This window comes from Lissotriton helveticus, chromosome 6, assembly GCF_964261635.1.
Source record: "Lissotriton helveticus chromosome 6, aLisHel1.1, whole genome shotgun sequence".
Classification (NCBI taxonomy): domain Eukaryota; kingdom Metazoa; phylum Chordata; class Amphibia; order Caudata; family Salamandridae; genus Lissotriton; species Lissotriton helveticus.
In genome coordinates this window covers 819,585,605-819,609,266 of record NC_136067.1, presented here as the reverse complement: position 1 = coordinate 819,609,266, position 23,662 = coordinate 819,585,605, and the positions used below count along the sequence as shown (strand labels likewise).

General features: G+C 44.6%; 1 protein-coding gene across 1 annotated transcript in view; it reads left to right on the top strand.

Moving 5' to 3' along the window:
• LOC144762518 (uncharacterized) overlaps positions 1-23,662 on the top strand; it is a 709,614-nt gene that overhangs the window by 98,106 nt on the left and 587,846 nt on the right. The window contains exons 17-18 of the mRNA XM_078647742.1: positions 10,829-10,969; positions 23,487-23,632. Of these exons, the coding sequence (XP_078503868.1) occupies positions 10,829-10,969; positions 23,487-23,632 (287 nt within the window). The remainder of the gene's footprint in view (positions 1-10,828; positions 10,970-23,486; positions 23,633-23,662) is intronic.

Below are 23,662 nucleotides of genomic sequence, written 5' to 3'. Positions count from 1 at the left end.
TAGGTGAATCCCCAAAGATCCTCCCGATGAACATGAGAAACAACTGTCTGGCAAACTGCGGTTTATTAGACAGCTGTTGTGCTGTTTGTTTCTTTCCTATTTGATTATGGTTATTCCATTGAGTTTTTAATGATATTGTTAAGTAACATATTCCTCTAATGTGCACACTACATTTGTTTGAAAGTCAAATGAAATACTTCAGCATGAGTACTCAAATGCTTGCTTTTGACATGTATCTCATTTTCTAAAAGTCTGTTTACACGGGACAGGCTGTAGTTACAGGTTTATGTAGTATACTCTCAGAAACCAATTTAGTGTTCTATGTGCAGAGAAAAATATTTCAATGTTATCTTTGCAACAGAGACACAGAATGCAAGCAACTGCATCCAGTATTAACAGACACTACAGAAGATATTCCTGTGCAATCTGTAGAAGGATCACTGTTCTTCAGTTGTAATCGAGTAATGTCCTAAATGCCCCAACGATTTACTATACGTGAACCAAAATCACAAAAGATTAAGACTAACATTGTTCTCAATTTAGGTAAAACTTTGAGAAATGCATCCATTGTGGATCTTTTCAATTATGTTTTTAATGTGCCATTTTGAGACAATGTGTCGTCTAGGACCTTGCATGGAAAACATTTTCTGGATAGTGATTGAAGTGACCAAAATTGACCTAAGGAGAATTTAATTTTACTTCTAGCAGAGTTGGAAACCAGGGGATGCAGAATTTGAGACCGTCTGTTGATGCCCAATGTGAATTTGCCTAATTCTAAAACATACACCTCATAGATCCTATACGTAATAACGGAATTATCTGTCGCTGTATGTATGAAAGCATACTATACAATGCTTCCCACTCCTTCTATAGACTAGCATCTTAATGACAATAGTCTCAGTGAGGAGGCCCTGACACAATAGGGCGAAATACAGTTGTTACGCCATGGTGATCACACCACACCACAAAGACACAGCCTTTACTTTTAATACATGCAGACCATCCCAAAGATATTTGGGGACCCATCAATTTAACTGAAACATCATGAATGTTTTCTTTTCTTCCCCACCTTCCGAGAACACTATATTATATTTGCTGCTTTGCTAAAATACTTCATTTCTCCATAGTTGTAAAATTGCAGCTCGCTGAGTGTCTTGCTTTACACTCCCAAATAAAAGAAATTAAGCACTCCCCAGCAGAGGCATTCAGTAAAGCAAGAAACCAAGTGGAAAAGGGCTCCACCCTCACCAAATGAGGCACATCAAGAGACAGTTTTCAGAATGATGCGTCGGGTTGTATTAGTGCAACCCTCTATAACAGACAGACAGTGGCGGCTGGTGACATTTGAAAGTGGTGAGCCGCAAATATTTGGGACCTGTTGGCGAGCAAGCCTGATTGTCTCTCCCACACACACACACACACACAATTTGCAAGTTAATGCAGGGAGAGGGTACAGAGGGGAGGGCACTGCTAACACACACCACATCAGTCACCCGCACAGGACGGCCAGCTTTCTTATCTGCCCAGCATATAGAAGCAAGTACCTTCACCACTGCCACTCAGAAACCCGCTTCAGTGTAGAGCCAGTAAAAAGACAAAGCAGCCTCCTTTGAAAGCTAGACAAGAAACAAACTAGTGACGCATAATCAAACACAGGCATCTCTCTGATCAATGTATCACAAATCACGCCTAGAAAAGTTGTGTCTAGTCTTCTGATTACCATTCTATCATTTGTTTTGCAAATGTATTTTTTCAGTATTGTGGGTAAAATAAATTCACACATATTGCACAAGAATGCTCCCGTTCGATTGAGAAAGGTCCGTTACTGTTCATGTCGCAATATGTAATGTGCCGTACAATAAACATCAAATAAGTGGATCACAAGTTGGTGGTAAATGCTGCAAAGACGAAGGTGAATGTCTTCGGGAAATACAAGAACAACACACACACAGCTGGAGCCTTGGCAGTCTTAAAATCGCTTCAACTTCAAATTACAATTACTTAGGCATCTGGTTCTCGGAGAATGGCAAACTAAATCTACATCTTAAACACCTCACAGGGAAAGCCAGGGCCTCAGCTTTAACATTCGCGTTATACAAACTACATAGCTTTGTACACAGCCCATCAGCAGAAGCTATATGAACAACTATCATGCGGCAGAGTGGATGGGGAGAGGGGGAAGGGGGGGGGGGAAGTGGGATAATTAAATATTAACAATTTACAAACGAAACTTACCTTAGTTAATGGCTTCCCGCTTTTCTTTCCTAACTGAGGCTACAGACTTCCGACTCCCGCCGTCGCTGTAGAATTCCGACGTCATCAGAAGGCAGCAGGCAGCCTCCCTCCCCTCCACAGCAGCCAGCGCTGTGATTGGTTCGGCCGGCTGCCCTACCGACATAATTTCTCTCTGTATGCTGCAGCACAGCAGCATACAGATAGACAGGGAGAGTGGGAGGTGTTACTCGAGGGCAGGGGGGAGCGGCTTGCCTACTGTGTTAATACTGTCTGTTTGGGTAGCCTCTCAGGCTGCCCAAACAGACAGTATTACCAACAGTGGGCAAGCCGCTCCCCCCTGCCCTCGAGTAACACCGCCCACACAGGAACTATTGCTTTCTCGCCGTGCGAGAAGGCAAGGCAGAAACAAATGGTAGTTATTATCATTGGTAATAATAACTACCTTTGTTTGCCTTCTCGCACGGCGAGAAAACAGGGGGGGCGGCGCCCAAACGCCCCCATGGACCAGCCGCCACTGCAGACAGGGCTTTCCCAGATGTCGAAAGAAAACAACATGCTAATGTAAATATCTATCTATCTATCTATCTATCTATCTATCTATCTATCTATCTATCTATCTATCTATCTATCTATCTATCTATCTATCTATCTATCTATCTATCTATATGTGTGTGCAAGCAAATAATATAAAATACAAGTTTTACAGACCCGAGAGTGCTCCGTTTTCCTTTGGGATATTGGTGAAAATGTGACTACGTGTGGCCACTAGCACGACAAAGGCACCCGTTTAAAGAGTTTGGCGATGTTTAAGTGGCATTTTGGTGAGATATTAAATAACAATGCCAGAACCGCTGCAGCTGAACAGGAAGGATAAGCCTGTTTGAAAAAGGGACATTACAATAATGTCTAGGGGATGGCTACGATAACCGGCCCCTTCGGACTTCCTCACAGAGTACCGGCATATGCAGCAAAGAAGGGTTGGTAAATGCACTGAGAACAAAACCGCTCAGAAAAACTGTGAGTACAGCTTATACATAAATGTCTCATGCGGCTGAATGTCACTCCGAGAATAGTGCTACAAGAGCACCATATTATATTTGCTGATTTGCTAAAATACTTAATTTCTCTATATTTGTAAAATTGCAGCTCGCTGAGTGTCTTGCTTTACACTCCCAAATAAAAGAAATTAAGCACTCCCCAGCAGAGGCATTCAGTAAAGCAAGAAAACAATTGGAAAGGGGCTCCACCCTCACAAAATGAGGCACATCAAGAGACAGTTTTCAGAATGATGCGTCAGTTTTTATTAGTGCAACCCTCTCTAACAGACAGGGCTTTTGCTTTGTAAATGAAAACAACATGCAAATGTAAATATATCCATATCTATATATGTATATGTGTGTGTGTGCGTGTGTGCGTGTGTGTGTGTGTGTGTGTGTGTGTGTGTGCATGTGCATGTGCATGTGTGTGCAAGCAAATAATATATAATAACACCAGTTTTACTGACCCAAGAGTGCTCCATTTTCCAAGCACGACGGAGGCACCTGTTCAAAGAGTCCGGTGATGTTTAATTGGCATTTTGGTGAGATATTAAATAACACTGCCAGAACCGCTGCAGCCAAACAGGAAGGATATGTCTGCTTGAGAAAGGGACATTACTATAATGTCTAGGGGACGGCTACGATAACCGGCCCCTTCAGGCTTCCTCACCAGTAGCGGTCGGCAGTAGGAGTTATTTAAATAAATAAAACGAATTTCGTTGCGCGCACTGCATCACATTTGGTGATGCAGTGCGCGCATCGAAATTCGTTTTGTTTATTTGAATGTTTACTTACCTGTAAAACTCCGTAATCCATACATTACTACCCCCCACCCTGCCCCTCCCCTGCCCACGTCACCGCCCTGCAGTAACTCCTACTGCCGACCTCTACTGTTTCTCACAGAGTATCAGCATATACGACAACAAAGGGTTGATAAATTCACTGTGAACAAAACCGCTCAGAAAAACTGTGAGTACAGCCTAGACATAAATGTCGCATGCGGCTGAATGTCACTACGGGAATAGTGCTATAAGAGCAATAACGTCTGCATGAACGGGACGACTCCTGGTGGCCCCCCGCCCTGGGCAGCGCACCCAAACCAACAGACCACGCACGCAACCTGGGCTTCATCCTGGACGCCTCCCTCTCCATGACCAGACAAGTCAACGCCGTCTCCTCGTCGTGCTTCAACATCCTGCGCATGCTACGTAAGATCTTCCGATGGATCCCCACCGAGACCAGGAAGACGGTCACCCAGGCCCTCGTCACCAGCCGTCTGGACTACGGCAACTCCCTCTACGCCGGAACCACTGCCAAACTCCAGAAGAGACTCCAGCGGATCCAGAACACCTCAGCACGACTCATCCTGGACATCCCCCGCCGAAGCCACATCTCCGGACACCTGAGAGACCTGCACTGGCTCCCGGTCAACAAGAGAATCACCTTCCGGCTCCTCACCCACGCACACAAAGCCCTACACAACCAAGGCCCAGGATACCTCAACAGCCGCCTCAACTTCTACGCTCCCAAACGCCAGCTTCGATCGACCAGCCACGCCCTCGCCGCCGTCCCCCGCATCCGAAGAGCCACAACAGGAGGAAGGTCCTTCTCCTACCTGGCCGCCAAGACCTGGAACTCCCTTCCGACCCACCTCCGCCTGACCCAAGACCACCTCGCCTTCAGGAAGCAGCTCAAGACCTGGCTGTTCGAGTAGTAGCGGACCCCCTCCCCCCAGCGCCTTGAGACCCTCCGGGTGAGTAGTGCGCTATACAAATGCTTTGATTGATTGATTGATTGAAACATTGGTGGTGATAGTTACAAGGATGAAAAAACATACTGTGCAGTGGCTGCAATATGAAAGAATTATATAGACTAGTCTAAAGGCAATAGCACTTAATTAATGGGAGTGGCTTCAGATTATTTAAATTGTGATACTGTGATCTGGAAATGAAGTACCTGCATTGAAAAAGCAATTCCTACCGAAACACGTCTACGTGGTATTAAATGGATTTTAACTGACCCGAGAGTGCTCCGTTTTCCTTTGGGGATGTTGGTGAAAATGTAACTATGTGCGGCCACTAGCTCGACAGAGGCACCTGTTTAAAGAGTCCGGCAATGCTTAAGTGGCATTTTGCTGATATATATGTATATGTGTGTGTGTATGCAAGCAAATAATATAAAACACAAGCAGATAATTATGGTAAAATACATGCAGATAATATACAAAAGTCAGATAATAATGAAACATTCACTAGCAACATGCAAGGAAATAGAACACAAGCAGATAACAATGTAACACTCACAAGCCAAATAATAATGATGGACGTCCAATACAAGAAATAAGCACTGTTAAATGCAAGCAATCTAATACAAGAAATAAACACTGTCAAATGAAAGACTCAAAGGTAAAGAGCATGTATAAACGGAATGTGCACACAGACCAAAAAACACATGTCTCAATACCCATAATAGGAGGAAATACCTCACTGGCTGCAATATCTTCATCTTAGCCCACACAAGACTGGGGGATTCCAAATTACTGTCCTGGTTTCAAGAGACTCCTCAAATCAGGAAATGCAGCACTGAGCAGGTGCATCCATCTCTCAGGAGAAATTTGCTTTTCGAGCCAATACACGAGAAGACACCCTCTACAGCAAGGAAACTTACTGCTGCAGGCCAATCTTCTGCAAGCATTGTAAGGCAAAGGACTTCTCATGTATTTTCCTTGCACTCCCACACTACATGTTCCAGCCCCTTATCTTAGCGAAGTTTGCGAAAGTAGAAAACCTTTCAAAGAAAACATAAACACCCTCAAAAAGGAAAACAATCTTGAATGTGAATAACCTAAATAACCGTGAGTAACCTGGGGGCCCGCTTGTGTGTGCAGAACTGAAGCTAGACAGAGTCAGAATTCAAGATGGAGTTAGGGCACGTTAAAGCTCGTTGGTAAAATTTCATTTCCCAATGTACAACATAAGGCACAGTTATGCAGCACTACACTCTGAGACAGAGTAGCACTTGCCACAAATTTCTCTCTCTCATGCTTTCAAACGCACATTTCACACGTTCTGTTTCAGGCAAGGATGTTTTAAAACACTCCTATTCTGTAGATATAAGCAGACAAGAAATGAAATCACAAGTCAAAATGCAAGTGCACAAAGAATGATGTTGTACATTTAAGATAAAGTAAGTTAAAACACATACAGTGAATTACAACAAGGGTAGTCAAAGTTCCTCACGTGGTCCCAATTCATATGAGTTCATATAGCACAAAAGTAAGCTATTGCCAGCAACTAAAACATTTCAAACAGGACATCTACTTCAGTCTTGAGCGTGATTACATGTTGAATGCTACAGTGAGTCACTTTCAAGCTTGCCGTGCACCATTAATTGAAAACACTAACTAGAGAACTTACACAGGATATCCCAAAACCTTCCTAATAGTCCCTTAATAGGAAGTCCTTTGCCCATTTTGAGCTTTTTCCTGATGTTTGTCATGTACTAATTTGCTACAATGGGCAGTATTATGCCCTCATGGAATTCTCCTGGAACAAATGAAGATCTTACGACCCCTTTTGTCAGCCTTTCTGCAGACCACATCATAATTGTTTGGATGGGAGGAAGAACTTTAGCTATCATGTGTAGACTCATATTCAGTAAAGAATGGTATCTGAGAACGTTTTAGCAATGGGTTATCTGTCTCCTGCTGGTACACCTTAAGTGAAGACCAGAGAAGAGCTGTTCTGTGCCTTTCACAAGCAGCAGCCCAGATCCCCTCAATGGCTCATTTCTTTCAGTGCAAGAGACCACTCATTCACCACTCAATTATGTGCCATCTACATTCCCTGACTCTGCAAAATGTCGGCAGAGACCTGCTGGGATGACTTGATGGACTTGTAATTCTGCTCTGCACCCACCTCACCACCACCTCGTCCACCACCCCCACTGCCAGTGAGGCATCATACAACAGTGAACACTCGCCTATGGCTATTGGCAGTCCATTTTATATACCTTAAGTATATTCATGCTCTGCCTTCGGAGATTTAAAGAGCACTTGTTCCTGCACAGACTTTACTCTCACACCCAGACTGTTTAGGTCATGTTCAGTCTCAGACCTTTGCTGGAAGGGTCCCCTTTGCTTCTATCTTGTGTCCTGATTTCTGAGCTCCTAGTCTCTGCAAGGTCCAAAACCTCTAACTATACCTCTTTCCTGGCCTGTCACCTGCACCTCCTCTTGTGAACTGTTCTGGCCGCTGCTTGTTTACTGTAATGGGGACATGCCGCTTCTGTCATCCCAGGAGTCTTTCATGCATGCAGCTGCTATTGGTAGACTCCAGCTGTACAACCGACATCAGATACATTTCATACATTACTGATACTGTACGTTTGTACAAGGGACTGGACTGTGACTCTATGTCAAACAACTGTTGGAGCATAGAGTCTCCAAAGGGAGTAATCTTGTAATCTAATTTGAGTAGAGAAGTTTTGAAAAGTCCCTTGTGCGCAGTAATCAGCCTGGACTATGAAATACAAACAGGTAGCTTCTTTATTTATAGATCAGGATAAACTTAAGTACATCATTTTCAGTTGAGTTAAGATTACAAGTATATAAGTACAAGATACCCCGCCAGGTTCATGGGACTTTCCTGTTTAGCCTCTGGTCTCAACAGTGATCAATGTCAGATGAACACTCCAAGTGACATAGATTAATTCCATGCAGCATGATATTGAGAGGTGCAAGAACGCAGAGAACAGCGAAATAAATATATAGCAAGTAGTACCTAGGATACCTATGTAAAGAACTGTGCCAACTGGGCATACTGCCCATTCACCACTGATTGCTCAGGGCATCATGGAAAAAGTAATTTTTAAAACTGTTTTCAATGTTACAGTGAGCATCAGGATGTAGGCATGGGTGGAGAGGACGTATACCTGGACTTTGGCATAGAATTTTACAAAGACTCCTATTCGGGAAGAAAGTATTACCCAGTGCTTCTGCTTGAGTGGATATTGGTGTGTGTAGTGCTATAGGCACTCTTGTGGTCTGAAACCCTGTGATGACCTTTGACTACCATTATTTTAATTGACTTTGGTGTGTTATTTTATTCTAGCCTGAATGTACGATCGTCCAGCATATTCCTTGCTTCTCTTACTGGTTTATTTCTTGTAATGTTGCTGTCTTTCAGGGGAGCAGTCACGGAGTAGAACAGCCTTGCCAAGAACAGAACGTGTGGGATGTGCATTTGAAAGCATTAGAGGGAGTGAGAGGTGTGGAATGTACTTTTTGGTCTCGAAGTGCAGTGTTGTGAGCAGTGATGCACACATGTGCTTGGTGTTGTACATTGAGAGATGAAGTATGTGAATCTATAAGCAATAGTGCACAAATGTGCATTACATTGTACATTGATGAGTATTATGAAGTTCTTACTATCGGCTTTGACATGACCTCATGTCATCCTGTTTTCTGACTCTGCTTGGCTTCAGCTTTTCTGCGTGCACAGCAGCGCTTGCAAGTTGTTTGGGTTAATCACGTTCAAGTATTGTTTTTGTGAGAGATTGTTTAATGTTCCCTTGGAAGGCTTTCGTGAGCTTCGTCCAGATATAGGCTGGAACATGCGAGATTGGAGAGGGAACTCGAGAACTCCGTCCTGTCATTGGAATGCTTGCTTGGAAACTGGTCAGTTCTGGTAAGATTACTTTGGCTCGGTGGGAGAGGGTGGGGGGGAGTCACCCAAAACGGATGTATGTTGTTACAACGCATGCTTTCACAACGCATGCCTTTACCACGCAGGTTTTACAACGCAAGTCGTTACAACGACTTGTGTTGGGGGGCGCTGGATAGTGGAATAGTTTAATTTACTATTCCAACTCCAGTCCCCGTGGATAGTAGGGAAGGTTTTGGATAGTAAATTAAACTATTCCCTACAGCGCCCCCCAGCGCAAGTCGTTGTAACGACTTGCGTTGTAATACCTGCATGGTAAAGGTAGTGCATTGAAAAAGTTGCATTGTAAAGGATGCTCCCCCCAAAAACTCTAGTGTGTTTTGAGATTATAAAGCTGAGGGTTGTTGACTTAGAAACCGGGATTTTGGAATCCGAACGGGGATTGACACGTCTACTTCAGGACCCTGGTTACTGAGGCTCTTATCCCCGGCTGTTTAATTCCCCCAGTCTGGAGATGAAGTGTTGAGTTTTGATTATTGCCATTGTGATGTTTGGCCAGTGGCTTTGGTCATTTGAGGTGTTTGAGCTTCGCTTATTGCCATTGCAATGTTGGCCAGTGACTTTGATCAGTTGAAGTGTTTTCTTTACGATGTGTGAGTGAGTTGAGGTGCACATCCAAAGTAATCATTTGATGTATTTAATATATATATCTTTCTTATCTCTTGCAGGACGTCCTATATTATATTTGCTTGTGTCTTATCTCATATTATTTTCTGCTTGTTTATTCATGGTATTACGCATGCATTTGACTGTTGCATTCACCAAGTGTGTTATTATTGCATGCATATAAACATATATATCTCTTTGTGTATTTCGATTTTGTGCATTTGGCATCTGGGAAAGCCTTTCTGTTAGAGAGCATTATTGAAAATATAACCCCAAGCCTTATTCTAAAAAGAGAGTCTTTGCATGTTGTAAAATAAAACTCTTTTCTAAAGGTGTTGTTTGTTTTGTGTTAATGTCTCCTGCTTTGTTGGGTTGAGCCAACGTGTGGGAGCTGTTTTTATCTAAAAGGCAAAGCAAGACAGCGTGCTAGTGACCAATGACATGCAATAGCTGGTGCTGAAGAAGAGTCTATTTCTCACTTTAACTTCGCATCATGAATTCTAATTTCATTCCAGTTATTGCAGAGATCTTACACTAAACTTACATGCATCACTTACTAAGCTCACTCAGCTAAGGCACAGCTTAATATGGAAAATTAAATCTTAGCATCTGGTCAGTTAATTAAATTAGGCAGTGATATCATTCATTCTGATTAAATAAAATCAAATAAACTTTGGAACACGTTGGGTAAGTTACCACACCACTAAAGACCCTGTACCTATTTACAGGTCATGGTGGAGACCATAACAAATTAAAAAGGATAGATGTTCCACTGGAAATTGTAGTGTAACACAATTCCAGAAAAGTAAATCTTCTGGTCTGCACAAGCCTTGCCCGTGCATTTGCACTCTGTACATTGAAGCATATATCAATAATTGACATCATAAATATTAATGAGATAAGTCAAATATGATTGTTTGCACATGGCCGCTCCACATTTGTACACCCGCTTGGAATTCTGGGATGTGTTAAGTACCAGGACAGCACTGCACAGTCACAACATTGTATTGCAGTTTCAAATTTTAGCCTTTTAGCAATGTTGCACCCACTCTTATTTTTAAAGCAACCAAGCATATTTAATCAGAACACGCATTATATGTTTTAGCGTGCGAAAAGCATTGTTCTTTGCAAAGCGAGAGATACTCCCCCTGAATGTACAGCACAGTCCTGAACCCATCTGGACACGAGGCAATCATTAATAAAAAACATGTATTTTTCTTCTTTTAGCTTTTCACCAAGGCTGGAGTAGAGAATCTCCAAGTAGCCCTCGCTTGTCAAGTTACTCAAAAAAATGCTTTGCTTGTTGCTGTTCAACAGGCCTCCCTCTGCCACCCAGTCCAGCAGCCATCACAGGGAAATGAAATGAAGGTGAGCATCTATTCATTCCTTTTAAATGGTTATCCATTTATACTTAAGTTACGCGATGTTCATCACACGTCTGCCCATGTCTAATGCTGTCCTCTAGTTTCTAAATGCATGTTTACCCATGTCTAATGCTGTCCTCTAGTTTCTAAATGCATGTTTATGTATCAAAAACCGCAAAAAGTAGTGGGAAGTCAGAAGCTTATTATAAATTTACCATACTACATGAATGATTTTGATATAGCGAGGTTGTATTAGAAAATATTAACAAATGCATAGGTTCAGTGTGGTTCCGATCATAGTAGTTTGCATATTATAAGAGATTGTATTGATTTACAGCCTGATTCATGAAGAAAGGAATCTGCGACTCTCAATTTGCGATTCACAGCGAATCGCAAATGGAAAGGCGCAGATCGGAATTCATCATAGTTAGCGATTAAAGAAAGCGATTCGCACACGGGCGCAAAAATCGATAGCGAGAAAATAAAATCGCCGATAAATCGCTATTACCCAGATATTCCGTCTCTATTTTGCGCCATCGCAAATCCCCATTAGCGACATCTCGCCAGTAGCGAGATCGCACAAACGGGAAGTCGCTTTTCGAGCGCTGTGATGACATCACAACCAGGAAGCAGGCAGTTCCCACCCCCATTCTGAACTGCGAGGCTGATCGCGAGGCTGCAGCTAAACAGAGCTCCTACCGGGACACCTCCAAAGTAGCGCAATTTACCCATTTGCGACAGCAGCTATGGCAGAGGAGCCTGCCCCAGGGCCCAGTGACACCGGGCGCAAGAGAAAGCTCAAGTTTTCCGAGCAGGAGTTGGAGCAGCTCATCGAGGGAGTGGTTGAAAACCACGCAAAACTTTTTGGAAAGGACTCCCGGAGGGTGCCAGAGATGGAGAGACGTCGCATCTGGCTAGGAATCTCAGCAAAAGTGAACGCTGTGGGCGTGACACACAGGTCACTGGACGAGCTCAAGAAGAGGTGGTACGACCTCCGAGGTCGTGCCAAGGAGAGGGTGGCAGAGAGGCTGGGCGAGACATCTGGTACTGGGGGCGGAGAACCTACTGTCCCTCCCAATACCCCCATGGAGGACCGCGTGGAGGACACCCTTGAGACAGAGGCGTGCATAGGTGTCACCAACCTGGACTCATCCCGACTCAGCCAAGACAGCCAAGGTAAGTGGCATGCGACTGCGACCCTGTCCCCTAACAATGGTCATGGCCCTATAGCCTCCCATATACATCCAAGTCATTCAAACAATGCACATGAGATCATGGCCACAAGCATTGTGGGACATGTAGTCTGCCCATAATGTAAAAGAACCCCAATGCAGCCTCACATATCCCAAAATAAGCTATCGCTAAGCCAGGCAGGGAATGTCAACCAGCATGCATGTAGCAACTGCACGTGTGACAGATACATGCTATTAATGTAAGTCCAATTCCCCTCACAGGTGGCGCCGACAACAGCAGCGACAGCGACATGCTGCAGATCGATGAGTCACAAGAGGATGCCGAGGAGGTGCCAACACCAACACCTCCTGCACCATCAGGCGTAGCACCACTCCCCGCAGCCAGGGCAAGACCAACAGCTCCAGCACCATCATTGGCAGCACCTAACCCTGCAGGCAGGGCAAGACAAACAGCGCCAGCACCATCCGGCGCAGCACCTAACCCTGCAGGCAGGGCAACACCAACAGCTCCAGCACCATCATTGGCAGCACCTAACCCTGCAGGCAGGGCAAGACAAACAGCGCCAGCACCATCCGGCGCAGCACCTAACCCTGCAGGCAGGGCAACACCAACAGCTCCAGCACCATCATTGGCAGCACCTAACCCTGCAGGCAGGGCAAGACAAACAGCGCCAGCACCATCAGGTGCTGCACCTTTGCCAACCACAACTCCACCACCAGCGGCACCATCTACTTCTGGTGCAGCTACTGTGGTGACTGTGCACACACCCACTGTGGGCAGCCAGCAGAGCAGGCATGTCAGGGCTCGCCAGCATGACACATCACACAGCGGCAGGAGGGGGATGGCTGTGCGCATGCCAGGCATGAGCATTGAGCGCCGGATGCTACGCATTAACCAACAGCAGGCACGACGGCAAGGGGCCATTCAGCTGCAGCTACACAACATTGGCCGCAATGTGGCCAATGTGGGTGATAGGATTGAGCGCATGACGGCAGCCATGGAGGCCAACACTGCTGCACTCATATCGCAGCGCAACTCCGCCCGCCGACGCCAAAGGCAGCTTCTTACGCGCCTGACAGCCTACACCCGCACAAACTACATGATTGGGAATGCCACCTCCCAGCTCTCACAACGGTGCCTGGCGCAGCAGCAGCAGCTAATCCAATGTATCGAGGATGTTGGACGGGTGTTGGAGCAGGTCACCACTGCCGTACTGGCACTCCATCCTACTGGTGAAGGCAATGTGGTGAGGGACGACACCAGTGAGGGCACCTCCAGTGTCAGCAGCCTGTCTGCCTCACTGGTTGGCGTGTTACCCCGCAGCACCAGGCCCACTACAGGGACACGTGCCGTCCCAGAGGAAGAGCCAGAGCGGCGTTTGGGGGCTGCGCGCCGGAGGCGCAATTGAGTTACTTGAATATTTCCTAGATAATGCTGATGATACAAGCATGTCCAGTGGCTAGTTAGGAGCAGTATGGCGCAATACTGCAGCAATATTATGAATGTAGACATTACGTTATTATTGTGGATTTAACAATAATATTTATTCATGCAACATACATGGGCCTCCAGTCATTATTTACATTGCCATGCAATAGTGATTTGTTGGGTGAGTGGATTGTGGGCTTCAGAAACTGTTCATAGTGATGTGGTTGCGCCGTCTGTGTCCTTCAGCAGGGTTCTCCCCGCGTGCATGACGCACATGTGCTGGTGGACGGTCGTCCCCTTCAGACTCACTGCCAGAGATCTCTACTGGTATCCGGCGCTTGGTTGCAATGTTGTGTAACATTGCGCAGACAGCCACAATGCGGCAGCACACATCAGGACTGTAGTACATGGCCCCACCTGTCTTGTGCAGTATGCGGAACCGGCTCTTGAGTAGGCCAAATATCCGTTGTATACAATTCCTTGTCCGTATGTGAGAAACATTGTACCGCCGTTGCTGTGGTGTAGCCGGGTTGAGGTATGGGGTGAGGAGGTATTCCCGGAGGGCGTAGCCACTGTCACCTGAATGAGAGGAGCAGAGGGTGAGTGCCTGTGCTGCGCAGCTACATCATTGCAATGTGTAATTGTTGACAATGTGTACTTACCAAGTAGGTGTCCTTCCCCAAATTCTCCCCTGGCCAGTCGTGTGTGGAGGCCGCTGTGCCGGAATATAAATGAGTCATGGGTACTCCCTGGGTACTGGGCCACGATGTCAGTTATGATAGTCTTGGCATTGCAGACCATCTGTATGTTAAGGGAGTGGTATGACTTCCGATTCCGGTACATGTACTCCGTCGCAGCTGGTGGGCAGATGGCGATGTGGGTGCAGTCTATGCATCCTATCACAGATGGGAAATGGGCCACATTGTAGAAGTTTAACTTTGTCAAGTCCAGTTCCTGTTGGCTGGTGGGGAATTTGATGTGTCGGTGTAGCTGGGTAAGCATTGCGTCAACAAAACTCCGGAGGCAGCGTGACATGGTGGGCTGGGATATCCCCCCTGCAGCCGCTACTATCCCCTGGAAGCTCCCAGAGGCCAGGAGGTGCAGGCTACACAATACCTGTACATGTGTAGGCACAGCATTGGTCCGCCTTGTTGGGTGCTGCATCAGGGGGTCAAGGTCGTGTATGAGTTGAATTATCATGGCCCCATTTAGCCGGTACTTCGCATAAATCTGCTCCCTGGTTTGTCCCAGCAGGGTGATCCGCTGGCGGAATATCCTGTCCTGTATTCTGCGTCTCCTCCGTTCTGCTCGCTGTAGCCTTCGCCGCCTGACCAGCATGTACATTCCTGGCATTGTGAGACACCAACTGCTGCTGCTGCATCTCCTTATGTGTGTTTGGTCAGCCCTTTCCCTGTTCCTGATTGGCCAACGGTTTTTCGAAATTTTCTCTAATGACTTTTATGGTTACCACCTGCTTTGGGTTGTCCTTAATTTGCGCGGCGCTAATAGTGATTTTGTGGTTTTTCGCTATTAGAGAATAATCATGAATACCGATTGCGCTTGTATTGCGGATTCGCTAAATTTATTCTCTAATTCCGTGTTTTGGCGCAAACCTACGGGGATTCTGAGAATATATTTGCGAATTCGCAATCTTTGGTTTGCGCTTTGGTTATTTTCTTGATGAATGCCGATTTGGGAAAATGCGCCCACAATAGCATTTTCGCTGCTATTGCGGCCGCAATTTAGCTTGATGAATCAGGCTGATAGTCCCTAAAGCATCATACCGACAATGAAGTTGCAAACACGTTGTGGAATACACTATCCCTTTTTCAGACTGAAACCACAAAAACATGTGCATATGTAGAAGGAAGTGGCAGTAATCATGTAATATCCAAAAAAACAAGTCATTATTCTTGAATATTAATATACTGATATAATCATACATGAGATTATTGAGACACAGAGAGACAACGAAAAAGACGATTTTTGGCTGAATTTATGTGCCAGAAGGATATATTGACACAGTGTGGGTGAGTGTGCAGGGCCGTGAACTAGGTTTGTTCTAACCATGTTTATGTATGGTTATGGGGGCTTTATTGAAACTACTAGAGACTTCATTTGAGTTGGGTGGTAATGGAAAATAAAATCAGAAGAGAATCTACGGGTGGACTTCCCCCATCACCCCTGGCCTCTATTGCAGGAAATTCCACTGGTAGGTCTCCACTGATTTTAGTATTTCCTCCAGAAATCCAATCATTTGTCATTAGCACCAGACTGAAAATCTGGCCAAGGACGGTATCAGGATCCCATTCATTGCTCAGTGCCAATGCTTTTTTTCCTTCTACAGCGCCTACATTAACTCTAAAAATCTCCATGTTAGTGCATGTGCTGCAGACAGCAGAGCACAGAACCACAGAGCAGTATTTGTATTCACTGCCAACAGCACATGCACTACCTAGGCTCACAGATTTTTTGAGTTAATGTATGCGCTATTGGTAGATAAAAGAAACACACAAAAGCCTTTTGCGTCTGTGCAGCATAAAGAGTAAGATCACGATACGTCCCTTGATTTAGAGTTGTGTGGTAATGTACCCCAGACAAATTCAATTCGGAAGAAAGCAACAAGCTGTGGGGATTTCCTGAGAGCAGCAAATAGGAACCACAAAATACACCGTAATTATCTATGACAAGGGATGATTTTGATCCAAGTGAATGACAAAACTACCACTTTAGCCATCCCGCAGAATAAACAGTCCTACAGACAAAGATTCAGCTGCACAGCATCCTTTTGTGCCAAGAACCGCACCCGAAGCAGCTAAAGCAGCAGCAACCCTGAGGCTTTCAGAAACCTCCTGAAGACGCCCTTTCACATGACCACGATCTTGGCAAAGTCATACATTTTTTTGATTGAGATCTAAAACTGCAACCTTAATTGCAGAAAGTATGAAAGCTTGGAAGATGGTGGGCCTATAAGAGTGATGGCTTTAGACAGACCCCCCAGGATATAGCGGCATGGATTAGCAAATTTAGCAGCACAAATATGGAAATTTAGCGGCACAAATATGGAAATTTTGCGGCATTTTTGCGGCACTTTATTTGACTCGTAATCATTCCTTTTCAGCCTTAAATCATTGTAAACTGACTTAGTAGAGTAATTTAACTTTGAAATAGGCATTATAAACAGTCTAAGGGAGTTTTTTTTTTGCTATATCCTCCTTTGTGGTAACATTCTGGAGCATAGGTTCAGCCAAGCACAATGAGACTCCAGAGACACTCCTGACCCTGGAGACGTCAGAGACCATGAAGACGTCAGACGCCCCAGCCCATGGAGATGTCGGAGACACCGGAGACACCCCTGGTCATTGAGACCTCATCTCCTTACCCTCACTTCCAAAAACAATGCTGTTCAAGGAAAGAGTTGAAAGCACTATTAACCGGCCCACTCTGGAAAGTGGCGCTAATGTGTTCGCATGTGACAGAAAACACTCTGGTCACTTTGCAACCACTATGTCTAGTTGCATGTAGTTACTTTCCATATAATGTTTTTTTTCTATTTATTTACCCCTTCCGTTCTGAGGCTGCAGCTCAAGAGAAAGACAACATTTCCAACAAAAATGTTTTTTTCTTTTTTGAATCCATTTCACATGGGAACGAATGAAAGAAAGGAAAGAGATGCAAGAACCGCTTGCTGAAGTCACGGTTTTCCTTCAGCAAGCTTGGATGAGGGAGCACATGGGGCTGACCCCCTCTCCCCCATACCGTCACGAGGCTGCCGTTGGAACAGAAAATGCCAGAGAAAGATCTTTTCAACAAAATGTTCCTTTCCTATTTCTAATCCATTTAATGTGGAACGAATGAAGGAGAGGAAAGAGAAGGTAAGAACCACTTGCTGAAGTCACGGTGTTCCGTCAGCAAGCTTGGACGAGTGGAGAGGAAAGTGGGTCAGGGAGCTCATATGACGCCCCCGCACCTCCACAGAACTTTTAGTTATTTCAGCTTCCTGGGGGAGGAAGATTTGTCATTTCACAGAAATATTGTTTTGCCCATTTGAAAGCCAACGTGTACCGAGCCCTTCGCTCACACGCCTGGCTTCTTCTTCTTCCAAAGCGCATGGACACATCCCTTAATGCAGTGCAGCAGGAGTAAACAGGCAGCTATTATGGCTGTACAGCACCACGTAGTGATGTGTGTGCATACAGCCACAAAGATGTCACCATTACTTTTGCAGCCTGCCAGAGACCTTTTTCGAGGCCAAAAAGGTCAATATCGTGGTCATCGCGCACTTTAGCCAATTTTGCAATTATTTTGCGAATCACGAAATTGCGTAATGCTGGAGGGTCTGTTTAGAACATCAGGGGCCAGATGTATGACCATCAGGGTTTGCGACAAGCAAATTGCGTTTTTTGTGAGTCACAAAACCTGATGTATAACAGTATGCTAGACATTGTTTGCGATTCCCAAAAGTGTTTCAAGGAACCTGTCTCATTAATATTCATGAGGCAGGTCACAGTTTACGTCCCATTGGGAATGACTGGCACTCACAGGGATGGTGGCCTGCTTGGGTCATCAGCCATCATGTGTGTGACTGCTTTTTAAATATAGCAGTTTAAAAAAAATGCAGCCTGTCAGGATGCTTTAAAAAAAAATTGGAAAGTTTTCGTGGGACCACTGCCTGCTGTGAAAAAATGTTGGCACTCCCATTCACAAAGGGGAAAAGGTCCCTTGGGGACCCCTTCCCATTTCGAATGGCTTACCACCAATTTGAAATTCATGGCAAACTCTGAATATTTTGCGACCGCATTCACGGTCGCAGAACCTTCCTACATACCAGTGCGACTCACTATTAGGAAGGGACACCCTTGGCATGCCCCTTCGTAATAGAAACTCGCAAACCTTATTTTGGGAATCAGTAATAGGTTACAGACTTGCAAAATAGGGTTGGTAGTTTTGAAAATAAATTTTACTGGTCGCAAATGACTCGATGGGCCGTTTACGACCGTTATGATGCTTCATACATCTGGCCCTTAGGCTCCCATACAAATCCAAATGCCTGACATTCATACCATGGATCAATGGAGTGTTTCTGTAACACACCACAAAGGCCCAGGAGAAAAGACAACAGACCTATTCTTACATGACACTCAGCAGTGTGCAGTTAATGGAAGGGCAAGTCAACTGACACCTGCTCCTACAACCTGTTCTTAATTGTTCACAATGGCACAGGAGTGAGGGCCTGCTGACCCACTCCTTGTGAACTGGAGCATTTTGTAGGTTGTGGAGTAGCATGCCACATTGTACCATTTCTGGCATCTGAGCCTGTTCCTGCTCACTGTTAGGGACAGGGCACAGGAGCGGAATCCTCTGATGTGACCCGCACATCGCTGCAGGTCCTAGAAAATGGCTGTGCTCAAAAATAACACACTCCTCTGATTCATAGGAAAATGCTACCTCTTGGCAATGTCTGGGTGTAAAGTACAATATCCCCCCTCAAACTTGGGCTGGGTGAGAGGGTTCACAAATGAACAGATTACTAGCTCCCGCAGCAGGGCAGGAAGGCAAAGCCTAGATTTTCTTTTCTCCAGCACTTTGGAAAGGCTGACAAGAGAGTAAATGAATTCCCCTTAACCTTAGACGTGGCAGGGGGAGGCTGTGATTACCTGCTTAGTCCTTAGTCTCTCCTTGGCCCTTTTATTGATAGTGTAGCTTTGGGTCTTCCACCGTGCTACTTTTTTCTGTTTATCTTGTCTTTTTTTGTATTTTTCTACCAGTGTTTTGGACCAAGTGGATTAAAATATATGTCAGTGCCCAGTGGGTCTCTGTAAAGAGTAGTGCATTCCCAGTGTGGTGCTTTTCTCGGCATATGCCCAAGCAGGTGTTCACAAACCTTTTTAAAAATATACTTAGTTTGACATGTACACTTAACATTCACATTTTACTTTACATATCCAAAATAGCTGAACAGATTTTCAGCAAAGCAAGAAAGGCACCGAATGACCGAAGGCCTGCCCTGCCATAACATTTTGGTTTCCATCCGTCAGTTTATTTATTTATTTTTGTAATTTTATATAGCTTGGAGATGGCCCTTGGTATCAGAGTGCTTTACGATAAAGCAGAACATATCAATACTGAATAGAAAATATATATGTAACATTATAGGTGGGGAAGAACGCCAGGTTACCCTCCCCGTGAGGTAGAGCACTTTGCGCATCTTCATTGTAAAACATAGCAGTGACGAGCAGATGATACAGTACCACCAGATGGACAACAATCATTTATGCTGGTTGCAGTTAGTCTGAACTTTGCGGGAGTGTGAGGAGGTAGGAGTGTGTTAAGAGAGGTGTCGTTCAAAGAGAAGAGCTTTGAGGTCTTTTTTGAAGGTGACATGGTCAGGCAGAGCCTCAGTGGGAGAGAGTTCCATAATCTTGTGGTGCTTCCAGAGAAGAATTGTTTTATGTATCTCTTGTGCTTGAAGGTGGGGGGGATCGAGGTTGAGCAGTTTAACATTTCGTGAGTCTCAGCCGGTGCCTGAGATTATCAGTTTCTCTGAGAGGTACGAGGGTAAAGAGGAGTGCATAATTTTGGGAGTGATGCAGGCAGTTTTAAATTGAGCTCTCACTTCTATGGGCAGCCACTGAAGGGAGCGTAGAATCGAGGAGATATGGCTGAATTTCATCTGCCCTGCCACAAACTGGGCTTTCAAATGTAAGACTGCTCTGAGAGGACGTAGGTGAACTTTGGAATGCTGGAAAGGAGTGCAAATCCGTAGTTGAGTCTGGAGAACACAAGTGCCTGGACAACAGATTTATGGTTGTGCGCTCGAATTTCCCCAAAGAAGACTTAGCTGGAGGCGAGCCCTCTTAGCCACAGAGTAGATATGGTTCTGGAAGTTCAGACATCTGTCACAACAGAGATTTGGCATTCTGAAAAATGGAAGGGTGGCCGTCCATGTCCGGGAGGAGATCCATCCAATCTTGGATCCGCAAGTTAGCTTCCTCTGGAGAAATGAGAAGAAGTTATGTTTGCTGATTTTAGTTTGAAGTGTTTGTTAGCCATCCAAGTTTGAATTCTGTTCAGTGAGTTGGATAAGTGGTGCAGGCTTCCAGGCATGAGACCTTTAAGTAGATTTGGGCATCATCAGCGTATAGATGAAAGAGAACTCCTGCAGGGTTTAAGGTAGAGGTTAAAAAAACCTGAAGAATGAATTGAACCTTTGTTGAAGGCTGACTGGATCTGAGACATAATTCCCAATGTTTACACGTTGGTAGTGGTTAGGTATGTCAGAGTAGAACCATTTAAGGATGACATCATCACTAGCCATTTAATGCTTTAGGATGTCTAACAGTGCCTGTGGTTGACTGTATCAAACTCAGCTGAGAGGTCGAGGAGCGCAAGTATGCATGAATTGCCCCTGTCTAGAATGCGGAGGCCGTTATCCACAGTCTGCAGATTTGCAGTCTGTGTGATATGGCTTCGACAGAATCCGGTTTGTAGAGAGCCAAAGAGGTTGTTCTCCTGATTATGGGATATTGGTTGGGAGGCTATGCAACTTTCAATCACTTTCAGTAGGAGAGGCAAGGTAGATACTGGGTGAAAGTTGTTGAAGTCGTCAGGGTCCAGAGACTGTTGTTTAGGAGTGAAGAAATGTTACCCCTTTTTAGACAGTCTGGGAACAAGCCCTTATCCATTGATGACTAAACCAGGATTGTCCAGATGGGGAGAAATGGTTTGGTTAGAAATTTACTGATGGGGTTGGAATGGCATCACAAAGATGGTTAGAGTGTTTCAGCTTGATAGAGTTCATAGTAAATCTGCCTCTGAGATTGGGAGAGAAAGAGGACCATGTCTGTAGTGCCTTACAAGGCAGTACATCTTCAATTATGGTGTCGACTTTGGAATGAAGGGAGATGTTCATGGGACTGATTCTTTTGTCAAAGAACTCTGCAAAGTTATTGCCAAGGTTCTCTGATGCCTTAAATAGGCAGTTGGAGGGATGGTTTTCGGCATGATTAATTATCCCAAATAGTTGTCTTGTTGTATTCTTGGCCGTATCAAGGAGGGATCTTACATGTGATACCCTGGCTATGGAGATGTTGCCTTTACACTTTAGTCTCACAGTACAAATGATTTGTTAGATTTAATGGTGAAGGTGCTCGCCACCAGTCTTTCTCCAATAATCTGATGTTTTTCCTTTCTTTGTAAAGGGCTTTGGAGTACCAAGGGACATAGGCACTATCCAGGGGAGATTGAATAGGGCTAGCTTGGCCAAGGGTTTTCCTGTTTGAGAGAGACACTATGAAGGGAAGCTGCAGGTTATCAGACCAATCAAACTGGAAGGGGTCACTGGTCGAAAGTAGAGGTAATCTAGAGCAGCCACAGTCCACGCAGGTAACAGTGGTGGGGTGGTGAGGCTAGGTAAGGGGAAATTTCGAGGAACGATGTCGAGGGAAAATTAAATAAATAATTAACTTTCCCTCAGCATTGTTCTTCAAAATCCCCCCTTACCTGGCCCCACCACTTTTACCTGCACGGACCGCGGCTGATCTGGAGATCATCAGGTTGAGAGTGGCGCCTTTGTATTGAGAGAGTTTCTGGTAGTGCTGGTTGAGGTCATTGTTTTCTACAAAAGTTTCAAAGTGGTTCAGTGGTTTATTTCCTTTGGAACACCAATGGTGGTCAAAGTTACTAAGAAAGATAATGCTGACAGAGGTGATTAACTGTGCTGTGAAGAATTCCCTGAACTCTTCAATGAAAGTGTTGGTTTGGTAGATCACATTCAACTTGAGGTTAGAGGAAGCTTGTGAGATGATTTCACACTTGAACGATTGAAATCAGGTGTTGGGAAAAAGTCTGCTGCTCAGAAAGTTTCTCTGTATGACTGCTAAGTCTCCACCTTGTTTAGCTTCCTGGGTGCTTCTCAGGGTGGAGTAAGGGGTGCAGTAGTGTGGAAGAATGCTGTTTGTTGTATCGTACAGCCAGGTTTCAGTGAGGTCCAGGATGTCAATGTTGTGTTTGGTGTTCGTGTCTGAGATCTCAAGGCAGTGTTTGACTGGAGACAGGCAGTTGTGCATCATGCAAGTAACTTGGGAATTGCCTGGTTTGTTTTCAGTTAGCCCAAGAAGAAGGGTAGTGATATGGATCAGGTTAGAGCATAAGGTGCGATTTTGGCTGGGGATGGCGAATACGTTTCACATACGGTTTGAGATAATGGGAGGCCATTTAGTGTTTGACAGGGAGACTGAGTGTTGAAGGCACTGGTAGTCAGAGTTATGTACACACAGATCTTTCCTCTGGGAAATCCCATTTTACAGGTGAGTGGAAAAAAAATGTGGGACCCTGCTTGTAAGTTTTCAACAATTTGACTGATCTGCAACACATTTAAACATCTATAAGACATCCTTCTATGCATTCCTTTCCCAGGCTTTGTGCCGGTTGATCAAAGGGGGTCAAACTTAGTAAGGAAGCAACATTTGCATTTCTATGGATTGATGGGTCAACATTAACTACAGAGACATTATATTTATTACATGATTTTATTTGTTGTTATGTTAAATATTCCTGTGATTTAAAACCTGTAATTCACAGATTTATTATACATATTGTTACATTTGGGAAACACAGAACAAAAAGACCCATTTTGTAATATAGGCGCATTCATAATTATTTAATCTGCAACATTTCATGTGGAGTCTGTCTATAACTTTGAAACTGAGATACTTGTATAATAATGACAATGTGACGTGCTACCCCTTTGTACTCCCCCAGCTGCTCCTACAAACAGGTTCCTTATTTCAAGCCATGGGATTTATTTTATGCATTTGGGGAATACTACTGTCTTAATTTAATACGTCAAATGACACATTTTCCAATATTTATTAAAGTCATCTATTGTCATTTTTTAGGATAATCAGCAGAGTGCAAGGAATCAACAGGAAAGTGCAAGAAGTGAAATTTCTCTCTGGCCAGGGAACAATATGGACAATACATTACTAGCAAAGCCTTCCCCGCATCATGTAGCTGTTCAACCTGCCTATGGGCTCAAGAAAAGGTACTCATCTTAACAGCAATGCAATACAAT